At 35.2% G+C, this 24,090-nt stretch overlaps 1 protein-coding gene and 1 long non-coding RNA gene across 5 annotated transcripts; one reads left to right on the top strand and one right to left on the bottom strand.

Moving 5' to 3' along the window:
* Window positions 1–3,862: 3,862 nt before the first annotated feature.
* On the top strand, window positions 3,863–18,284 carry LOC120112189 (agamous-like MADS-box protein AGL9 homolog). Of its 4 annotated transcripts, none has more exons than XM_039130962.1 (8): window positions 3,863–4,171; window positions 9,337–9,415; window positions 15,717–15,778; window positions 15,913–16,012; window positions 16,337–16,378; window positions 16,466–16,507; window positions 16,620–16,759; window positions 17,974–18,284. In XM_039130962.1, exons 1-8 carry the CDS (start codon window positions 3,987–3,989, stop codon window positions 18,050–18,052), a joined length of 729 nt encoding a protein of 242 aa, XP_038986890.1. In that variant the 5' UTR covers window positions 3,863–3,986; the 3' UTR covers window positions 18,053–18,284. The 4 variants fall into 4 exon arrangements, with proteins under 4 accessions (XP_038986890.1, XP_038986889.1, XP_038986891.1 ...); XM_039130964.1 differs by lacking the exon at window positions 3,863–4,171 and adding an exon at window positions 4,476–4,545; XM_039130961.1 differs by having other exon boundaries at window positions 16,337–16,507.
* Window positions 18,004–19,880, bottom strand: LOC120112190. The gene is made up of 2 exons (XR_005513699.1): window positions 19,071–19,880; window positions 18,004–19,029 (listed from the first exon to the last, which is right to left on the bottom strand). It is a non-coding gene; the product is annotated as an uncharacterized LOC120112190 (long non-coding RNA).
* Between the last annotated feature and the right edge of the window lie 4,210 nt (window positions 19,881–24,090).

Raw genomic sequence — 24,090 nt, 5'->3', positions numbered from 1 at the left:
TTGTTGCTTGAGCTTGTATAGTCTTTGTCGATCTCGTAGGTTTTAGTGTCTTTGTTGTTTTCATAGTGCTGTTCGGATGGTAGCCTTAATCTTGAGTAGCTCATCCAAAGACTAAACTAGTCCCTTGATTTGATGAATAGTACTTTGCTAATTACCATTTTATGTTTAGTTTTATTTTTATGTACAACTAGACATGTTGTAGACTCATGTAAAAAATTCTTTGAAAGTCGAAACTGAGGATATAAATAAAAATATCAATCAAATTTCTATTAGAAAAAAGTAAGAGACAACCGAGATTAAACATAAAATGGCAGTCAATCCAGAAGGCAATCTCAATTTCTTTATTTTAATTTTACGTAAAATAGTTACAACACTATATATAGACAAATGGCCCTACCCACCACATAATGTCAAATGAAAGACCATCTCTCCAACTTTAAAGGTTCATTTTTGTCAAAGATAAAAGGTGCTATTACTTTTGACTATTGATGGAGGTTGGTACGCGTCTTTATTATAAGTGCATGGCTCCTAAAATTAACCAATCAAAAATAAAGTTTCATAAGTATAATGCTTTCAAAAAATCTAATTCTAGTTACCTTGCTCTTCTTTGACTATTTGTCCTTGTTAGACCCATTTCTTCCTCGTACTCCCCCTCTTTGAAGATCATGATATGAGGGGATTGGGAATCCGAGAGGTATTGTTTTATGGAAACCAATTAAGCTAATAAGACATGATTTAGAATAAGCTACAATTAATCATATATTAGCCACTTGAACCACATATATAACCAAGCCCCTACATGTGACCAAGGCCTCTGTTGATTCCATCCACTAGTTCTATGCATTCTTAAACAATGGCATTTCCTTCTAATGCAAATTAAAATTTTATGCAGGTTAAGATCTGCCACTTGCATTGCCCTTTTGAGGCCAACATTTGCGTGAGTTGTGATATACTTACACAATTTGCATGCACAAAATGGTATCCTATAATGTGCAAACACGACATTAGAAAAATGCGGCACCCTTATATCAATGCGGCAATTGCATGGTGCATGATCATGAAAATTTCATTATTTATGTACGTGTGCAAATGTTTAATACGACATCATCCACTTGTACATTCAAGAGGAATATTGTTCTTTTATACCATTAGTAGGTAGATTGGATGCGTAAGGGTGGCGATAGAGGTAAATTAGGATATGATGATGAAATTTTTTTTAGTTGACCATTTTGAAGTTTGTATTGTCCCTTGGAATAATTCTAGTTAAATCATGCCCCATTCAGATTGGGTTTTTTTATGTTGTTACTTATAATCAGCCATATTTAAAGTTTGTTTTCCAACCAAAATTCTAACTTCATCTATATCTACATATTTTTTGCCTAACTAGGACTTAGGTCAATGCAAGCAAATTTTATATGCACAGCTTAGTCAATTCCATCTAACCCATATGCAGGGCCGGCCCGAGCCTTAGGCGACCGAGGCGGTCGCCTAAGCCTTTGGGCCAATGGAAGGCCTCCAAGAGGGGAAGGGAGCAAAAAGATTGAGAGAGAGAGAGAGAGAGAGAGAAGTTCGATCCTTGCCTCTGTGATGCTGACCAAAAGGAAGCAAAGGCCCCATATAAAGCGGGAACAGGAGTTACCGGAGCTGGCTACGAGTCTTCCCCTTTGATGGAAGGGAGGTGGAGAGTTTCCTGGCCTGCAGAGGGGCAATTCAGGAAGTTGGGGACGGTAGTTTTGTTTTGGATGGAGAGGGGGAGAGAGAGAGAGAGGAGGGATTTGGTTGGCTTGATACACGCTTGAAGCCACTCTTATCTTTCATCCCTTCTCTTTTTTGGTTTTGGTCTTGGTTTTCCTTCCCTCACATTACTCCTGATCCAGCTGGGCCATCAGGAAGAAAGATAGGGGGATTGGAGATGGACTTCTTGGAGGGTGGAGATCCTTTTAATTTTCTACTCTCGGTTTCTTCTCCCATCTTGGGTGGTAGAGAGAGAAAAGGAGGGAGGGGGTTGAATGGCTGCTGTGCCGTGATGTTGCAGTTGCTGCTTGGGTGCTCACTTGAAGGGGCAGATGGTCTTTAGCAAAAAAAAAAAAACAAAAAAAAAAGAAGAAAGAAAAAAGGGGGGGGGGGAGATGGTGGGATGGGACTTTTAATAATTAGATGGAGTGACTTTCCCATAATGCCCTTACTTTCTCTTATAGAGAGGTTCCTTTCTAGGCAAATTCTTTTCCTTACCTTGACCATGAAGTGCCATGGGATGACCTTTTCCTATTCTGCTCTAGCCTGACATGGTAAACAGTATTGCCAAGCATTATCTCAGTTATTTAATCAGTTTCATGGCCCTTCTTTTAGGACAATTATATTTCTGTGCTTCCATTCAAAAGTTATATTAAACTGAAGAGGCTTCTTATCTAGATTGTTGAAATAGTATACTTGATAGCTATCTATTTTTATATTACTTTTTAAAGTATTTTATACTTATTAAGCATTTTTATTATTAAAAAAAGAGGCCTTATTTATTGGATTCGCCTTAGGCCTCCAAATGTATTGGGCCGCCCCTGCCTATATGCAAGTTTGAAAACTGATGTCGAACCTTCATTTTTAGCCTAAAGCGATCATAAAGTTAGGTGGAGCATATAATTTCAACTACTCTCTTGATCATACCTACTTTGTTGTCTAAACATTCATTGATATGTCAAATTTATGACAGCATGTATCTTGTCCAGTAGAAAATAGTAGTCGCTTCTTGACAATCAAAGAACTATTTTGGAATTTTATATACTTTATGTGATTTATATGTAATCTAATGCTCAAGACATAGATTTCAACCATGGGCAAACTATTTAGAAAATATCAATCCTTCTATCTAATTGCTAAGATCAATTGACACATGTCTTGACACGTTGATCCTTCTTAATATTTCTTTAATCTTTCGGTCATGCCAAATCCAAATGGCTGACCTTCGTATGCTCCACCCCTATGTAATAAGTGGGAGGACTCGTGCGGGCATGTATTTAGTCTCATATTGATTATTCGCTAGATAGATCTTGGACACTTATATAGGATCAAGAAATCCAAATAATACCTTCCGACTAGCCCTTTTGGGTGAGGTTTTAGATTGTGACAAATAGTATTAGTGCTGCAGCAAAGATTCATTGGGCTGACTACGGACTGCTCGTGGTGTTTATGACTAGATTTGAATAGATTTGAACTCTTAACCTAACGAAGACGTTTACAAACAACAGGACAAGTAGTTGAGTTACACTCATGCTTGTAACTTTTTATATATATAATTTTTTTTGTTACTTAAGTATTCTCCATATACAATTTTTATAATTATTCTAATCAAAACGATGTCTTAATCCAACTAGCACCCCAAGAAGCTTCTCCTAGCTTGCCGGTTGGTCTGGCTCTCCGAGGTTAAGTCGCAAGCCCGTCCGAACCAGTAGCAGGCATCATCCCCCGTTGCCCCATCCACACATCGACACGTGTCCACTTTATATCCCTCCTCCATCTCCTCGCTACCCGGTTAGATATCCTCAAGATTTTTTTCCCTCTCCCATCCAAACGCTCATACAGTCCCCAGCTCAACTCCCAAAACTTAACGCATCTGACGTGGGCTTACTTGATAAGTTAAGTTCAAATAATCTGTCAGTCAAAAGGAAGCCACGTGGACAGATAGATGGTTTTGTTAAATATTTTGAGTAGTGTAGCTTTCTAGCCTATTTAACCCCACAATTACGAGAACGCGAAGCCGACGAGGGACCAAAAGATAAAAAACGGAAACCCCGCGTTAAAATAAAAATGATATAGAATAAAATAACACCAAGCTAAGCTCTCTTTTCATCTCTCGATCCATAAATAGCAAAGGAAGTCTCTTTCTTCTCTTCTCCCAACCAGAAGCTTTGCCCAAAGCTTTCTTAGCGTCTTCCATCGTCCTTTGAGAGAGAAAAGAGGACAGAGGAGAGAGAGAGGCGAGAGAAGAGAAGATGGGGAGGGGGAGGGTGGAGCTGAAGAGGATCGAGAACAAGATCAATCGCCAGGTGACCTTCGCGAAGCGGCGGAACGGACTCCTCAAGAAAGCCTACGAGCTCTCCGTGCTCTGCGACGCCGAGGTCGCCCTAATCATCTTCTCCAACCGCGGGAAGCTCTATGAGTTCTGCAGCAGCTCCAGGTAGTGGGCAGAGAACGAGAACTCGGTGAAAAAGGAGCGAGGAAAAAGCTTCTTTCTTATGCTTTTTTTCTTGTCTGGATGTTTTGTTATCTTTCTTGGTTTTGATCTACTTTCCGGTTTTAGATCTCAGGGAGAGGGGATGCTCTTGTTGCGGTTCTTGTGCTAGGTTTCCATTTTGGTGAAACAATAAAAAGGAAGTCAGATCTACTGAAAAAAAGAAACTGGTGATCTATAAAAATCGGAACTTTTTGGTTTTTAATTATATTTTTCTTCTTCAACTGATGATCGGAGCCATCTAGTGTTTGTAATGAGTTAGAGAAGGATCAGATCTGTGGAAAGATGGTGTTTTGGTTGCACCAGCTCTGGCTTTATGGGTTAGGGTTTCTAGTTTCTTCTCAGATCCGTTGTGTTCTTTGTTTAATTTCCTTTACATCTCTTTCTTTCACTCTTAGATGGGTTTCGGTAGTTTTTCCTTCATTAAGCTAGGATTTTTGTAGTCTTTTATGCAGTTGTGACGAATAATACGCTAGCTCTCGACGTCTGCTCATAAATTCTAGGTTTTCTCTCCTCAGATCTTCGTCGTGAATCTTTTGGAAAGTTTTATAGTTTATTTGCTGTGTCATATTTCAGCTGTGAAATTTATGCAGTGCAAAACGGTTTACGCTTTCTTTTCTTTTTCTGATAATCTTTAAGCTTTCTTCGAGGTAAAAAAAAAGGAAAAAAACTAAAAGAAAGGGTCTTATCTAGTTATGACGACATGAAACCTAGGTCGAGTTACCCATCAGTCATGTCTTTCTGTGAAAAAAGGTTGGTTGGTTTTCAAGTCTTCCACGTATTCTTCTATTATTTTCTGGTCTTAAGGTTGTGTAGTTTTTGTATGTGGATTCCATATGTACATGGTAATAACCATACGTTTGAAGCTTGTGATCTATAATCTCTGCATGGTCGTTTCCATTCTCGAGACTTTCTGAGTTGACCATTACTTTATGCTCTAATTCCTAGTATTTCTCTAGTTTTCCATGTCATTTCTGGTGCTTGTTGAGCAATAAATTACATTGAAGCTTTATGATGTGATTCTGATTTTGCTCTAATGAGTTTTCAGAGTCTCAGATTTTCAAATCCATCAGCAATTTAGCATATATAAGATTTTCATCAGCAATTTAGCGGATATAAGATTTTCATCAGCAATGTTGGATCTAAGAATTATCATCTGGTGAAATTATTTTGAATGTAAGATTTCATATGTAACAATTCCCCAATTGAAAAAAAGGAGGAAAGTCATGCTCAAAAGATGATTTTCAGATTGTTTCTTCTGTTTGTCCTTCCATTTTTTTTCCTGGAAAGCTAGATTCTGAAATCCTTGTTCTTCTCCCTCTTTCTATTCTTCGAAAGATATTCTGACCTCCAAGTCACTTTTCATTTCAGATCTCACGGTTATCCTTCTGATCAACTTCTTTTTATGTAATACCATTGTTGATCATTCTACTCATCGTTGTTTCTTCCCACTTCTTTGCCAATGGTTCTTCATGATTAGCAAGAAATTAAGGTACAACATATTGATGGTTTTCTAAGAATGAAAAGTGAACTTCAAGGAGATTGTTATTCACAAAAATTCATATAGGAGAGAAGTATTGGCAAAAGGCAGGTTAATATATACATATCTATTTGTAACCTCTCAAGTTAATAGCTTTGATATTCTAGTTTGATGTCATAATTTTATATGGTTACATGGTAAACTTCAAGGAATTTTTATATGGTAGCTTAGACTAGAAGATGTTTGATAGATATCTCCTTCTAATGTCTAATGTGTCATGCTTTTTTTTTCTTTGAGGAATCTAATGTTTTATGCATTAGATTTTGTGCTTTATCCTGAACTTCCCCCCACCTATTGTCTATATCCCGAACTTCATGAGCTTCTTTATCTTATATTTTAAGTTATGCATTTAGATTGCATTTACGTAATATGATGCATAAGCAAAGAGCTCACTGAGTAATTCTTTTCACTAGATGTTTACAATGTGCATGTTATGGAAGTGTTTCTTTCATGTGATAGGCCTTCACACTTTGAGTGTCTTGGCAAATCTAGTGAAACAATGCCTTTAACTCATTTTTCATAATTTCTCTAGAAATTTCTATTTTACATCTGCATATAGAAGTATTTTAGTTTGAATTGGAATCATTATACTTGCATCTTGTTTGTTCTTTTCACCCATTTTGTCTTGTTTCCATCATTCTAGTTTTATAGAGGTTGATGTTGCACCAGCATTAATTTTGTATTGTGATGTATTTATAGAGATCTTATAACTCCAATGTTCTTCATGGTGATCCAAATAAATAAATAGATTAGTTGGCATTGAACGAGCATTCCATGAGAGCCAAGATATAACATATGGCACTATCAAAAACTTGTGAAGGTCACTCAGATATAGAACCTACTGCTTGGCACAAATTGCGACTTTAGCATGTGATGGTGATTGGCATGAGTTAGAAGCAAGCTTGGGTTCTAGTTTCATAATGTATGTAGAGCCTTATATTTTGGACAATATCCTATTCATTTCATGCATGATGGATGGTTGCTCCTTTTCTCAACTTTTTCTATTGTTTTATCTTTAGTGGAGGATCAACGTAGTGGCAATTAACATAAAAATTTTTGTTCTTGATGGGTTAGCAACCCCAAAGGACTACATAGCTACTCAAAATTAGATGTGCTCATAAATTTAAGAGGTATGAAGATTCGTTAAACAAAACTAGCAACTAATTCTTCGGGTAAGCATGTACTTAATTGGAACATATGTGGAAGGACATTGGGAGAAATGAAAAATTGAAGGTGTTGAAAGAGGAGGAAAAACAATTGAAGGAATAGGTCCTGATGAACCGAGGACCTGCTATTGAACTCCACTTATTTGTAAAACTCTTAACTATGCTCGAATTAGTTTGACAATTTCTTTTCAAAGTATTTGAAATGGTTAGTTAGGAATCCACACTTGTTATTCAATGCTTGAATGCAAACACTCAACAATTTTTGTCTCCAATGTACAAAGTGTTCATTTTCCCCATCCCTTTCCCCCCTAACCTCATAATCAATACTTTCTAGGTCTTTTATGCCATATGTTATACTTTTGGAATGAAATAAAACCTTAACACAAACATCATTCCAATTTGTTAAAATCATATATAATAATGAGAATTTGCATGGCAAGGCAATGGAGTTAGAAAAACTCAAATGGTAAGTTCAATATCTTGCCAAATGCAGAGTTGTATTCTTGGTCTTATTATATATAGCAGCTATATGGAGTCTTTCCTGAACAAGGAGAAGAAGCTAAAGAGTCATCTTTAACCTTCTGAAAAAATTGTTATAGTTTCACTTACAAAGACTAGGATTGGTTAGAAAGTCTAATAAGTCACTATATTTATATATTTAACAATGTAAGGAGACATAACTATAATAATGAAGTGAGAACTTTTGAGTTTTCTTTCACTTATCTTCGCCTCCATCATCTACAATTGGTATGCTTGAGTGGATTTTTAAGAGAAAGCCCAAGGTTTATGAACATTGACAAATAATTGAGGCAAACAATTGGTATGCTTGAAGGCAAACAATTGAACATTGGAAAATCCAAAATTATGTTTTCTAGTGGAGAACTTATTTTTTATAACAATATAGGTGGAGAAACATTAAAGCATTTTTTTGTCCAAGAGATTGAAAAATATGCAAAATCTGAAGTATTTAAAGGCCAATGTTGCAATTTGCAAAGAGAAAGAACAATTGCACTCAAAGAAAGATCCTATACAAATAAGCAAAGATCACTATCCTTCACTGGAATTTGTTGTATTGAATGCATTGATGGTTTTATAGAAGCGAAAAAGTGGTTAACCCTGTTTTCAAAGTTAACTATAATATATTTTGAGGAATCAACTGTCTGAATTTGTAAAGCCTCTTGGTGTTAGAATAAGAGTCTGAGTTAAAGCCTCACTTTTCATGAACTCAATAAATTATTTATAGACATTGTCTATCTTCTTTTCAACAAGCATGATTTCTTTGAAAATTCTATTTATAGACATTGTCTATCTTCCTTTCAACAAGCATGATTTCTTTGTGAATTCTATTTGTATGGCATCCCGGTTAAACAGTGAGAAAACTAGAAGAGCAAATTTAGATGATGCTTAACTATTTGGAAGGTATACTATACCTTCATTTTTTTTTTAAGAGGAGAGTAATATAGAAAGTCTCCAAGTTAGTACCAGGTCAATTTGTCCTCATAAAAATATTTAACAATGTAAAACTATCATTAAATTGGATATTTTGAATTTTGCTCTCCTTATCTCCTCCTCCATCATATACTATAAGTTGAGACAAAGAACATCATACGTAACAATGAAAGACTCCCCAGAAATCAATGAAAGTATGGTTTTTGGCCATATGAAGTAGATAAATATTTTGTTTAACTATTATCTTTATTGAAGCGGTATCTATAAAACTAGCTAGGACAAATAAATCTTGTGGTAACAAATAACTTAAGATTCTTATAATGATGATAAGACTAACAAAGTCATAACACTTCATGCAATGGAAGGTTGGGAGATCCTTGATGAAGTATTCTTCACTTAACTAACAAAGTCACTAAATTATCTTATTCATTGTATTTAATGTAAAAATTTATTATGGTTATATGATAATAATAGATACTTTAAAGAAATGTTAAAATTATTTTTCATTTAGCTTGAATTTGTGTTAATGTTGATATATGAAATAAGTACTACTTTTTGAAGAAAGTAATATTTTTAGAAAGTATTTGTGCCCTTATTTTCGAACATAGTCCCAAAGAGATACACATATATTGTCACTCAAATGACATATGTCTACTTTATTTATTAATTGGTTTTCTACGATACCTTAGTAGATATAATTATTTTTGGCAATTCTCATTATGAGGTGATATCATGTAAAGCTTTTAGAATAAATTAATCTTTTTATCTTGATGAATATTAATACAATTAGAGGTACAAAAGAGAATGTATTGAAGTTAAGGGATGTTTGATGCTTTGTAATTATATTATCCAGAAATTTTCTTTATACATTCTAATAGAAATTTTAGTTTTTATTATTTCTCCATCTAAATTTTTATTGAATATCTGGTTAATGTATGCTAATCTTTTGAATATAGTATGTTGAAGACACTTGAAAGGTACCAAAAATGCAACTATGGCGCACCAGAGACTAATATTGTGTCAAGAGAAACTCAGGTAAATGGATAAAACTATCTTTATTTTTTATCTTAATTTAACTTGAAATTTCTATTTGTAGTGAGTTTCCATCTTTTTTTTCTATGTTATTTCCCCTTAAGACCATTCTAGCAAACTAGTTTATTGGTAAGTATGGTCTATCAGTATTTTTAATATTTCTTTTGAATATATTAAACTTTAATGGTACATATAAATATATTTTTCTTATTTTTCTTCTTAGACAACATAGCTCAAAACTTGATAAATAAGTACATAAAATAGTAAATTAAAAAATTAAATTTAAAATGATAGTAATTGTAACTATTTAAAGTTTTATCTTGGGATGGTAGATTCTACATAAGTTTTAATTCTTTGTGTTATTTTTTTATCATTATCAAATATACTTATAATTTAATGCAAGATAAAAAAATCAATTTACAGAGCCATGTTCTATTGCTGAAGTAATATGCTTGAATTTAAAAATTGAATTTCTTTTGATATATAGAGTTCTACTAGGTTGTCATATTATTAAGAATTCCAGGCACAATATTGAATTTTTATTTTCATGTAAAAATTATCTTTTTATTAGTTTGCATCAATAGACATTCAAGTTAATGAAGAAGGCAACTTGGTAAAATATGTATTTTATTTGTACATTTAATTCTTGGATTATTAAAAAAAAGGCTTACCATTATTTTAGAAAATTACGGTGTAAAGGTAGTAATTGATTATAAAGAAGATTAATTCACAAGATTTTAGGATTTTTTTTTATAATTTCAAGTTCATAGCCCTTAATATGAATCATTCATGATGAAATTCTATACCACTAGTCTTACATATTGGAATAAGGTTTAAAGTTACAACTATATTGAGAAATTATTCAATTAAGAATTGAAGCTTAAGGTCAACATATGGCCAGGTAATTTAAATATAACAAATAATTGGGTTGAATAAAGGAATATGTGCATGATAATATTAGTAATCGTGTATAGAGTTCTTTATTAACAAAAGATTAGGTCCTTGAATTTTCACTCTTTTTATTGAACTTTATTCAAGTTTATAGCTCTTAATATGAATCATTCACGATGAAACTGCATATTACTAGTTCCACATATTGGAATAAGATCTAAAAATTATGGCTATACTGCGAAATTATTCAAGAAAAGATTGAAGTTTGAGGTTAGCATATTATTCTTTTTGCAATCTTTGGATCCCATCCATTTTTTATTTACATTTTCCACCATGATCTTCATACATGAATTAGAAAATTATATTTCTAAAAAGGTGATCATATTCTTAATTTTAGTTTTCATAATATTACTTTTTTGGGTTTGTCTTTCATTCTTTTCTTTTTCATATCAACTATCCTGTTTTCTTAGGTTATCTAAATTTAGTTACTTGGGTCTGTCATATTTTACTATTCAAGTTTACTACTTATAATTGAAGTTAGCATTAATATTGAGAAAAAGCATATTCTATGATCATTCTAGATGTTGTAATATTTATTGTTTGATAAATAAATTTATCAAAGACTTCTACAGTAAAAATATGGAGGATAAGGGCTACAAAATCAGTTTTACAGATAAAATACATAAAATGTAGTTTTAGTAAAAATAAATAAAGATAATATTCCATTCAAGGTTGATGGATGAGATTATGGATAAAGACATACATAACAGAATTGCAGCTCGTTGGATAAAGTGTACAAATGCATTTTGAGTCATATATGTTTGACTCATACTTCGGTAATTTAATAAAAATATTTAGAGAAATTTATATATATATATAGAACGAAAATAAATATATAAAATTAAATATTCATAGAAAATAAATTGAGATGAAAATATAGAACATTATATCCTATAACATTATATATTTTGAAAGAAAATATTTATAGAATGACCATATATCCTATAACATTATATGTTAAATATATTGGATATAAATGGTATGCAAAATAATGAGTTGAATATAGAAGAAGTAAAAATATTGAGATGAAGTGTGATAAAACTAGGAAGAAGAGTGTATTAGAATAATTATAAGAGTTACATTGTTTAAGGATGAAGTTAAGGGTTTCCTCAAAAGAAATGGATAAACTTATGGAGATTGGACTTTTTAGGTGGAATGGATATATAGAAGGAAAGTGCCAAGAAACATCAACAAAGAGATGTAATTTATTTTTTGTTGAAAGATTTAGGAAGAGTAGGATAAAACTTGAGATACCATCAATGAAAGTTGTAAGGACATGGAGAAATTTGAAAAAGCTATCAATGCAATCTTGGATGAAAATGCTCAAATGAATATTCATAAAGCTGATCCCAAGTAATTAGGATAGAGCTTGATGATTATGGTTTGCTATTCTTTTACTTTGCTCTAATGCCTATGTTCATCTTTGTCTATTAAAGATCCTTTGGAGGCTTAACATAAAGCTTCAAAGAAGAGTTTGATAGGTGAATTTTGTGGGTAGACTTGATCTTAATCTTTGTTACCAATATTTCAAATCCAAGAAATAGAAATTGGGTGGAAGTCCTAAGTTATAGTACACATTTTCTACACTCAAAATTAATGTTCTAGAAAGAAAATTAAAAGGACAAATATTTTCTTAGAAGAAATAAAAGTTATGTACCAACTCGTTGTTTTGGAACAATCGAAAACTTTTATTTTGTTACAATACCCTGCAAGAATTTTTCTTAAGAGAATCTTATGAAAGTTGAAGATACCTACTCTAAAAATGCATGATTGAGCAAATCCAAGATGATGACATTCTAAGTATCTGTAAACATTGGAAGGAAAAATCATAGAAGGTGAAAAGATTTAGTTTTAGGCAAGAATACAAAGAAATAGAAATGATGTAGAGGAAGATCAATATATTTGAAAAAATCTTAGAAGTTTCGTGGATGAACTTTTAAGAAAAGGTAAGTTATTTATGTTATTTTGATTGTGTATATATATTTTTTAATGAAGTTGGAATGATAAGAACATGCAATTTACTTGTCATAGAGTTGATTTAGGATTGTCTAATGATGATAAAATAATGTTCAAATATAAAAGAAATTTTGAGTAAGAGGTGGATACTATGAAGAAGATATAGAATTTGAAGAGCCGCTAAATGGGTTGGATATGCTTTAGAAAACATATGTAACCTTTCTTGTTCTCTTTATCGAGTCTGTAGTATGAAAGAGAAAAAATAATCATTAGGTGAGCAAGATATTAAACAAAGTCATAAGTTATATTTTGTACAAAGATCCTAATTCTCTATATATAGAGGTAAATTTTCTCATGCAAGTCTATTATTGAGTTAAGAAAGAAATATTCAAGATATCCAATAAGCTTTTTTTGGATAACGAGTATTCTTTTAGACAATGGATATCCAATTATCATTAGTTTTTCAGGTACTTTTGTATTTCCTTTTTTTTAAAAATTTTGCATATATTTTTTATTTTGGCTACCTTTCTCATGCTTCTACTGTCATAATAATGCGCGGATATACTAGACCTTTTAAAGACTAGAGATGGGGATGCTTTATATGGCCCAAGGTTTTAAATAATGTTTCATCCTATTACAATGGACCCCATCGATATAATTATTGAAAACATTATTGACCATTATAATGATTTTTATTTTTTCAAAAAACTTCTCAAATTTTTAATATTAAAATAATCATTGGCAATGACTGTTACAATTGTGTTGTAATGAAAATAATGGATAATAATGAGAAAAATATAGAATTCACTTTCATTAGATAAAGTATTATTTTTTTGACTAAATAATCATTTTTGGAGAGAATTTTTAGTTAAAAATGAATTTAAAAATATTATTTTATTCAAATGAAAGTACAATTAAAAGATATTGATCATTGTTTACATTATAACAATATGTTTAATAATAGAAAAATAATGAAAAATAATGAAAAAATTTTCATTATTTTACATTAGCTTATCTCAATAACCCTTAATTATTATTTAAGACCACTGTACAGCAAAGTTAGTGAAGTTTTGTATAGACTAATGAGCTAGCTATTATATGTGCCTGAAGGCTAATAGTAGTATTTAAAGTGGCTTATTGGAGCCAAAATTGCTCATTCAGTCGCAAGAAAGCAAAATTGCTTCATTATGTTTCATAGTCTAAATGGCTACAACTTGAGTGGGTTGATTGGGTTGCAAACAAACTCTAACTTAACCCAACCTAATCTTGGGTTAGGATATCTCTAGCCTTTAAGCGACCCAATCCAATCTCAAACTAAATTCCGATTAGATTAGGTTACATGGGTTTAGTTTGTACCACCTTAATTGGGTTAGATCGGCTTGAACAAATATTTTAAGATAGGAAAATGTTTTAGATCTTTTTGTTAGATTACATATCTATTGAATTGAGATATCAATTGTTCATCAATTTCAATGATATACTTACAAATAATTTAACATGACTACAAATATAAATATATAAATAATCTATATAAAATATATTTTTATTTATAAATAATTGGATTGGGTTTCCTGTGAACCCTAACCTAAGCTACTTAAGATCGAGTTGGATATTTATTCCCAAATCCAATCCAAATTTATAACGCTTCAATCTAACCCCATGCAATGAATGGGTTGGAGGGGCAGGTTTAAATTGGTTGAGTCCTAATAAAGTTGCACCCCTAGTAATCTAACTAGCCCATAGTTTCAGAACCTTTTCTTTATGTATCTTTTTAACTGTCATCTAGATCTTTTTAATAAAAAGAAATTAGCAAATTTATTATATAATTACTCAGGAGTAGAATTAGACAGACTGTTTTGGGTTTTCCGATATATTGAAAACTAGCATGCTTCATCTTTTACCATTTGAATAGCAGCAGTGTCCAAAATATTGCATATCAAGTTTTGGCACTTCTACGAAAAAGTGTGAACTCTAACATAGCATTAAATTATGATTCAATCTTTGTTATTAAAAACACTTCAACAGATCTAACTGATTGTACATTAAATATGTACAAGCATACATATTTACACATACATCTACTTGCTACTGGTATGTATTCTTATGTTTAATTTCCTAAATTTTGTTTGTCATTGTTTTTTCGGGACCCCTGGATGCTTGATACTTAATGTGGCCTTATAACATTCTGTTCAAGGAAAACTGATATCTTTTTGATAGGTTCTTGTAACTTCTTTTGGATGTAATCTACATTGACATCATATATCTAACAATTACTAATATCGTTGTGGGCTTGGCCTTAACCAAGATGGGTTAGACTAAATTTATTTGAGAAAATGTTGTTAGACTAAGTTTTATAGGTAAGAATATGTTGCTTGGAGTTGATTCAGGTTTGGCTTCCCTTAAGCTTGAATGGAAACCATTCTAGATCTCAAAAAACACGCACACAAGAAGCAATAGCATATTCTAAACTCATCATAGGTAATATATTACTGTCAATTTGATATATGCTCACTACTTAAATGGATCATAACTATTGGCGATGGAGGGACCTATCATGGCTATGTTAGTTTACACATTTCCTCTCTGCGTAAATCAACCTGAACTTTTTTTAAATGTTTCTTTGAACTCTGCCATGGGCCAGGCAAAGTTGTCCTTTTTTCAGAAATGGTTCAAATGTGTCGTAGAATGATCAAGAGGCTTCCATGGATATCCCTAACTGACTTGCTAAAAGAGGCCAAATTCAGCTAATGGTATAATTCAGTCCCGTTGAAATGGTATTTCACCCGAAAAAGCTTATAGCAAATTTCCTAACTCTGGTTGATCACCTCATTTTTGGCCATCTACATAAAAAAGCGAGCATTATGAAACCTAGTATAGTCCCTAATTCAATCCAGAAATATACCTATAAAGTGAGACTTGGGGATATAGTGCATATGAAAATTCATGCGGGTTGTCACCCTTCAAGTCATCTAGGCATCAAGAGGATTTTTGACATTAAAGGGTGCAACTTCTGTGTACTGGCGGACGACTACAAAGATGTAGTCACTTCTCCTGGCTTTCTTGAAACATCCAGTGATGAAGTCCATTTTAACACCACATGAAGGCACTCTAGCAATCTGCCAAGTGTTGATAACAATTTGTAACATTTAGGTATTAGTAAGCTTTTAAGAACTAAGACGGGTGGAAGGCCTGGCTGAAATTGGTTGCGACGGGGATATTAGTAGGTTGAACTATATGCTGTGACAAGAAGATTTGAATACTCTAAACGTTATCACCTTGTAATGGAAATAAGGGATACAAACAGATCATCACCTAGCAATTTCCTTGTGATACAACTTTTCAGATTATGTGAACCTTGTGCACTGGGGAAGACTAATCTACTTTTTTGATGGCGCAGAGTAGTCAGCAGGAGTATTTGAAACTTAAAGCACGTGTTGAAGCATTACAGAGATCACAGAGGTGGATTTCTTCCTCATTGATGATTTCAGTCTCTTCTATGCTCTGCAGAATTAAATGCAAATCTATATTTAGCCTGAGTACTTGAAGACCAATAATGGCATCTTATTTGTGTTCTTAAACCCCTGCAACTCCAGAAATCTCCTTGGTGAGGACTTGGGGCCACTCAGCAGCAAGGAGCTTGAGCAGCTTGAGCGGCAACTAGATGCATCATTGAAGCAAATCAGATCAACAAGGGTACTGTATATATTTCTTTCCCCACGCAGAATGTTTAGCATACAATGTCAAAGGTTCATAATTTTCTCTAATATAAACGCTTTTTCGGCTTGAGAAAAGTTACTGCATTAGTATCGCGGTTGAAGTCCCCTCCTACTCCCATGATGAAAAATAATGTCTCATTTATTTTAACGACCACATTTGTGAAGCTGGTGAATGCTTCATATATGGATAATTTTTCATAATTGAAGTCAGCTAGTTCCTAGTTTCTGTAAAATAATATAGGATATATTTACCTTGTCGGGCTACTTAAGCAACTCATACTGACCAATTATCTTCTCACAGACCCAATACATGCTCGATCAGCTTGCAGATCTTCAACGAAGGGTATGGTTAATGCAATCAAACAGCTTTAAAAAGCACCTTTTTTTCATTCCACCATTTCCTTCCTACTACCATTGTTCTTTCTTGCAGGAACAAATGCTCTGTGAGGCCAACAAAAGTCTAAAGCGAAGGGTAAGGAGGCCTGTTGTACCGAGAGCTCTAAATATGAATATTCTAGGTACATGGATTGTTTTACTAGTAAAAACTTGGAAGCTTATTATAGATTTTTCTTATGGATGTGCAGCTGGAGGAAAGCAACCAGGCTACTCAGCAGCAAGTTTGGGATCCCAATGCTCATGCAGTGGGCTATGGCCGGCAGCCGCCACAACCACAGGGAGATGGATTCTACCAACCGATAGAGTGCGAACCAACTCTCCATATCGGGTACCTTCTTCCAAGTGCCAGTTCTTCTTTTAGTTTTCTTCTCCATACATGAGAAAATGGCTCTATCCTTTGGAATAAAAATCACCCCAACTAACCTGTTAAAAGGGTCATGTTAAGAATTTGGAAGTATGTCAGCCACCTTGACCAAGAAAAGCAATGGCTTTTAAGGTCTGATCTCTACCTCCTTTACTTGCCGATATGGTGGGATCCATTGGTAGGTTGCATGTGGTTCTGCTACCAATGCATGGGAAATGCCCCCCAAAAGAGATCTAAAAATGACGGCCTACTCACAGAAAAAGGTGGATGATAATATCAGCCTCAGCTGGATCTTCTATTTCTTTGAGACTGCTGTCTGTTTTGGAACTCCTTCGTGGGTATTCAAAGCATTGCATGGCTGTTTCCAATCTTATTGATGGCTGAACCGCTCCCCTTAACATGCCTCGCCCACCATCTTTTTCAAATCAAAATGTGGCTCTGTTCTTTCAGACTCAAAGGACACTTGTCTTGCAAACCATTTTGTCAACTTAAATCGAGAATCCAGTAGCCTGTGCTCCAGTATACCTTGGAAGCCTATCACGCAAACAAATTCGATTCATTACTGAAGAACAATAATCACTGCATACCTGTTGATGGAAAGTAATGGAAACCACTTTTAACTCCAAACACTTAATATCAGGAATTACTTCATGCCGCAAAAATATAACGTTGCATTGTAATGTTGGGTAGTGGTTCTAACTCAAAGAGCTTCACATCATAATCCATAACATATTCAGGCTACTACAAGAATTTGGCAACTTGTGATCCAAGAAATGTATTATGAACTGTGACCTAGACAATGCGACGAGATGGTTTAAAGTTTTAGATTTGTACAAGATATATGGCTGTGGTATCTGGTCTCCAATCACAAGAATTATGAACTGGCAGTACAAGTGCATGCTTTTAAGATATGATAATCCCCATTAATGCTTTAATTTAAAAATAACATGGTTTTACACTTACCGCAAAGGAAAAAGCTCAAGATTTTTTCGTCCTTTCATGCTCCAGTCCACGAAATGCAAACCCAAGTGTTCAGATTACCTCTTCCAAATATTCTAGCAAACTATTTCATGAAAATGAAATCTTTCCTAGATGACCAGTCATGGTGTCAGAAACATCTATCTGCCACTCTTAATCTATTTATTTTTAATCAGGGCACTTTGTTATTTTTCCTGCAGGTATCATCCAGAACAAATAACGATTGCTGCAGCGCCTGGCCCAAGTGTGAGTAATTACATGCCAGGATGGCTTGCCTGAGGACAGATAATTGATTTACCTCTGCTTGTGTCCTCGGGGCATGTTGTGTGTTATATGACAATAGACACTTGCACTCCATGTCTTGATTGTAATGATCTGTAATTGGTAACTTCCGTTGTTTCTAGTAAGACAATATTGTCTACAAACCTATTCTATAAAAACTCCCTGAAATGGAGCTATTCTGCTACTGTATCCGAGATTTTTTGTTCCCAGATTCATGCTTAATTTTCTATATCAGTGTCTTGGAAGTAGGACTTCTTATATTTGGGTGGTAATTTTTGATCAGCCTGTTTTAGTTGTAGGTACAAGTAAGCTGATAGTTAGGTTATCATCTTGTTAGACAGCATTTTTCACCTGGTAATAATCTGTCACGCTGAAATCTTATTATGTAATATGGAATCTATATGCAAATATTCATCTGTTGAGGCATGCCTAGGTTCTTGAGGACATCCCCTAGAGTCCAATTCTGGTGTTGGGTCCCTAATAGATAAATTGGGTTGGCACAGTGTATTAACTTGGTCTGGCACAAGTTAGCCGTCAGAATCTCAGATGTTTTAGTGCTCTGCTCCCCTATCCATTGAAAATTACTTTTGTTTTTTAAATGCAGTGATTTCTGGCTACATTCAGATTTACACATATGACTCCCAGAGAGATGGTTGGGGAGGGTTGATATTTAGTGGCACTGTATCTGCTAGTGCTTGTACATGGCTAGTGATTGAGATGTAAACAATCATGTATTGCATCAGTGGTAAGGCAAGTTCTTTTTAGTGGCCTAACTCCTTGATATCTTTGACCATTCCATAGTTCATGCTTTTTGGCATGCTAGTGAATGCAACTTGAGGAGTTTAACACTTTCATACACAGAACATGTTGCCTCTATTTGGAGTATTTGTTTCATAGCGCATCCCATTCTTTAGTAATCCCAGTTTGCGTTGCCCTAATAATCCAAGTTACATGAACTTATTGCTTTTCCTTTTCTTCTACATAACGGCATGACAACATGCAGCTGTGAATCGACCTTCTCTTTTGAGCTTAAAATTGTTCGTATGTTGTCATGATCTGTCTCTGATCTCTCTGGAATGGTGTTTGCCTTCTCTGTCAGCTGAATCCATGCCAATTACGAAGATTCAGGACTGGCAGATCGATCTAAATGTTTGCTCTAGAAGAAGCTTTTCGTAAAGTTTGAAAGCTTGTAGAATATAAATTTTCTACAACTCCGTTTGCAGCAAATTCCTTCAAACAGGGCATGTGGCAATTTTCTAGTTGCCATATAAGCTCGGTTCGTCCAGCTGGAACGACTGGTTCTCAGTGGAGAAATATTTTTTTATATAGATTATTTTGGCTAATCAGAACCTGCCATGATCTCTGCTCGAGATGGAAAGAAGAGGTAGGAACTTGGTTTTAAGTGCAATCTTCCCAAGATCTGATATTACTGATATTTCCCAATTTGCAAGCAATGTAAGTCCAAAATGGAAGCAAATCCTTAATAATATCACGCTACAAAGGGGAGGGGATGCAAATCTAACATTAGCTCTTATGCCCAACCAGCTATCAAAGTCAAACCTACAGGGATTTGACACTAGCTGCTTCAATTCCTGGGATATCTCCCTCATAATATCCGCTGGTTTTTGATATATGCCTCGAAATTGATCATAACTGATATGGCAAGTCGACCAGTGAGGGCTCACCATGTAGCCGTAGGCTGGTCATTGAGAGCCCGCTACATGACCGACTTAAAAGGCATACAAAGAGTTCCTCAAATTTCAAACTCTCTTCCACTTGATGATAATTCAACCCATGATTGTGAGTAGTTTCCTTATGTACACAATGTCCGAACTATCTGCATAGGCATGATCCTCGGGTGAGATGTATATGTTGTTACCATAATTACTAAAGCACGTCCCTGATTTGGTTGGCAACAGGTGCCAGCCCTCGTCTATGTAAAATAGACTTGGAGGATAAGTTCTTTTCAACCCTACCATCATGCTGCCATTTTGCTATCTCAAACCTCCTATGTTCTCTAAGATCAGCATATGACTTAAGCATCGGAGGATTTCCTGCCGGACACTCTCAAGCAAGTGGACTTCCGTATTTTCTATTGTAGGTTGGATTGGGGTGCAGGAGCACCAGACCGAGTGTGACCATTATGTTAGGGTTTTCCAGTGCCCTAGGGCGCAGCGGAAGATACGGGATTATAAAATTTTCTTATAAAACCCATTATATGAAACCCTAATAAGCCAAGATCGCCTTAATAGTATAACCAAATAATATAGAAAATATAATCTTGGTATAGAAGAATACCTATCACGCTATATCCAATATATCTGAAGATGTCCTAAGGTGCCCAAATGTTCACCCTCCGATGTTGATCCACACAGGAATGGGTTCAAGACTCTAGCTCCACCAAAACTTGATTCTAATTGTTCAATCCTTCCAAAGGATTTAATTGGCTGATTTTCCTTCACTTCCTTCTTCCTTTCTACCTTTAAAACATTCACTAGCCTTTTTGTCCTAAAGAAGACCCTCTTGTCTTGGGTTAGGACAAAAGAGAGAGGCTTGTAAGAAAGAAGGGATAAGGGAGAGAGAAGGAGAGGCTTTTTCTTGGATGATCTTTAGAACCCCAAGGCACCTCCTTATTTATAAGAGATGGAGGGATGCATCATAAAGGGATGCATCCCATCCACACACCTCATCATGATGAGGCATGTGCCAAGAGATGCATCCCATCATGATGGGGTGCTAAGGAGAAGGGTGTATCAACTTCTTTCTCACATCTCCCTCTTAAATCCTGATGATCCAAGGGCCCAAATGCAGTGAACCAAAGCCAATGGTCCAGATCTAGGCGCCATCTAATGGTCCAGATCAGGGCATCATCATCCAGGGTGCCATCCAGTGGTCCAGATTCAGGCGCTGAGCAACGGTCCAGATCTTTCATCCAGAGAGCCATCCAGTGGTCCAGATTCAGGCGCTGAGCAACGGTCCAGATCTTTCATCCAGAGAGCCATCCAGTGGTCCAGTTTCAGGCGCTAACCAGTGGACCAGATCCTTCATCCAGGAAGCCATCCAATGGTCCAGATGAAGGCGCCAACCAGTGGACCAGATCCTTCATCCAGGAAGCGATCCAATGGTCCAGAAGTGAAGGCCCTATCAAACCCAATCCAATTGGGTTTAACCAACTTAAAGAAAACATTAAACCTAATCAAATCAGGTCTAATTAAAGCCAAATGGGTTTCAACTCTTGGCTAACCCATATTAGGTCATGATCTAATCATATTAGATCAACCTAATCTAAGAATCATATTCGAATTTAATTCGAATCAGGAGCTAGGGTTTGCAACACGTGCTAGCATGTTCATCTTGCAAACATGATCTAATCCAATTAGACCTTTGATCAATTCCCTTGTGTGTGACCCATTGGGTTCCTTATCTTAGCCAGCAGTAGGTGCAGGTGCAAGTTGACCTAACCTGATTAGAATACCTCTAATCCAATTTAGGTTCAATTTAGTGCTAAACCTGACTTAGCAATCAGAACCTTTCTGATGCTTTGATCTAATCAAACTCTTTGATCCGATCAACCCACAAGACATGATTGACGTCTAGCAACGTATCATGTCTACCCGGAAGATGAGGAATGTATTGGACAAATCCAAACATACCCTTCAGTGGAAAGTTACTGTGCAATTCAATCCTCAGTCATACTACATCCTGAATAAGTGCTCGAGTATGGATCAATATCAAACTCAATCACTTATTCATGTCTCTCTCAATCTTTTATATGATAATTCAAACAATGAAACATTAGAAACTCTTTCTAATATTCATTTTGCTTTGATCAAAGGCTTCTTGAATCATCATAAGATTAGAGTAAGTAGGATGTTACCTTCTCTTACTAGAAGTGACTGATTCCTTGTTGACCTACTCACAACCTTCGTACAAAATCCACCATATCCAGAATACCCCGTACACAACGCAATGTCGTGAATGAGGGTAAACCAAAACATAGCTTCAAGTGCACAAGGTACCATGGTGATCTCAGGTCTAAGGATCACTTGCACAACTCCCACTATGAGAACCATCTTTTGATAATTAAGTAAGAATCCATAAGATGTTCTCATGGCTGGTCATTTCAGTGAACTCATTCCTCTAATGAGCACCCACATCTTTGTATTAGTGTCTCACACAAGTGATTGTGAGATCAATCACCCTCTACATTGAGCATACATAAGATGTGCCAGTCTTTCCGGTAATATTGATCCCCGACTCAATATACCAATTTGACTGGGAATATTCTAAATTAGGATTTTAGGATTTTAGGTCTCACTGGTATGATCTCATCATAACCCTAAAACCAATGTCCTAATTTATGGGGTTCATCATCCAATAATAAAATAGATAAGCAGCAAATGATGAAACACAATGCCTTTATTGATATATATCGAGTGTCAAAGTACATGATTTGGAGGATTACAAAGAGAAACCCATCAAATGATTGGCTTATAGGGCATCTACTCTTTCAATCTCCCACTTGCACTAAAGCCAATCGCCCTTATATTTTAACCCCATACAATTGAGGTGACGATTGAATTGCTGCTGTGGTAGAGCTTTAGTAAATGGGTCTGCTATATTGTTCTTTGTGTCTACTCGTTCAATCTTGACGTCTTGTCTTTCGATTATCTCTCGAACAAGGTGGAAGCGTCTCAAAATGTGCTTGGATCTATGATGAGACCTTGGTTCCTTAGCTTGTGCAACTGCTCCAGTGTTATCGCAATAAACTGGGACTGGTCCGGCAATCTCAGGAACTACACCCAGCTCTGTGATGAACTTCTTCATCCAGACTGCTTCCTTAGCAGCTTCACTAACAGCTATGTATTCTGCCTCAGTAGTTGAGTCAGCTACAGTTTGCTGTTTGGAACTTTTCCAACTCACAGCTCCACCATTCAAAGTGAAGATATATCCAGAGATTGACTTGCTATCATCTGGATCAGATTGAAAGCTAGAATCTGAATAGCCTTCTAGTTTCAATTCTGATCCTCCATAAATCAGAAAAACATCTCTAGTCCTTCTCAAGTATTTGAGAATGCTTTTCACAATTTTCCAATGATCCTCCCCGGGATCTGCCTGAAATCTACTTACCATACCCAAGGCATAAGCTACATCAGGCCTGGTACATAACATAGCATACATGATCGACCCTACTGCCGAAGCATAGGGAATAGAACTCATTCTATTCCTCTCTTCAGATGTCTTAGGAGACATCTTCCTAGAGAGTTGTATGCCATGTCCTATGGGTAAGAAACCTTTCTTACTTCCATCCATGTTGAACCTCTTCAGCACATTATCAATGTACCTAGACTGGGACAAACCTAGCATCCTTTTAGATCTATCTCTATAGATCCTTATACCAAGTATATAGGATGCTTCACCCAAGTCTTTCATGAAAAATTTCTTTGATAGCCAAGTCTTGACCGATTGCATCATTGGAACATCATTTCCAATGACCAATATATCGTCCACATATAATATCAAGAAGACAATAGCACTCCCACTAGTCTTCTTGTACACACAAGGTTCATCTATATTTTTAATGAAGCCAAACTCTTTGACTATCATGTCAAAATGGATGTTCCAACTTCTAGATGCCTGCTTTAATCCATAAATGGATTTCTTAAGCCTACATACTTGATTTGCTCTCCCTCTTGAGACAAATCCCTCTGGCTGTGTCATATAGACCTCTTCCTCAAGGTGACCATTAAGGAAGGCGGTTTTGACATCCATCTGCCAGATCTCATAATCATAGTATGCAGCTATAGCAAGCATAATCCGAATAGATTTGAGCATAGCTACTGGCGAAAAAGTTTCATCATAATCAATGCCTTGTTTTTGCCTGAAACCTTTTGCCACTAGCCTGGCCTTGTAGGTTTCTACTTGGCCATCAGCTCCTATCTTCTTCTTGTATACCCATTTGCACCCTATTGGAATCACTCCCTCAGGTGCATCAACCAAAGTCCACACTTGGTTTGTATACATAGAATCTATCT

Source organism: Phoenix dactylifera, chromosome 10 (assembly GCF_009389715.1).
Source record: "Phoenix dactylifera cultivar Barhee BC4 chromosome 10, palm_55x_up_171113_PBpolish2nd_filt_p, whole genome shotgun sequence".
NCBI classification, from domain to species: domain Eukaryota; kingdom Viridiplantae; phylum Streptophyta; class Magnoliopsida; order Arecales; family Arecaceae; genus Phoenix; species Phoenix dactylifera.
Note: the sequence above shows the minus strand (reverse complement) of the source record. Positions and strands in the feature narration are given on the sequence as shown.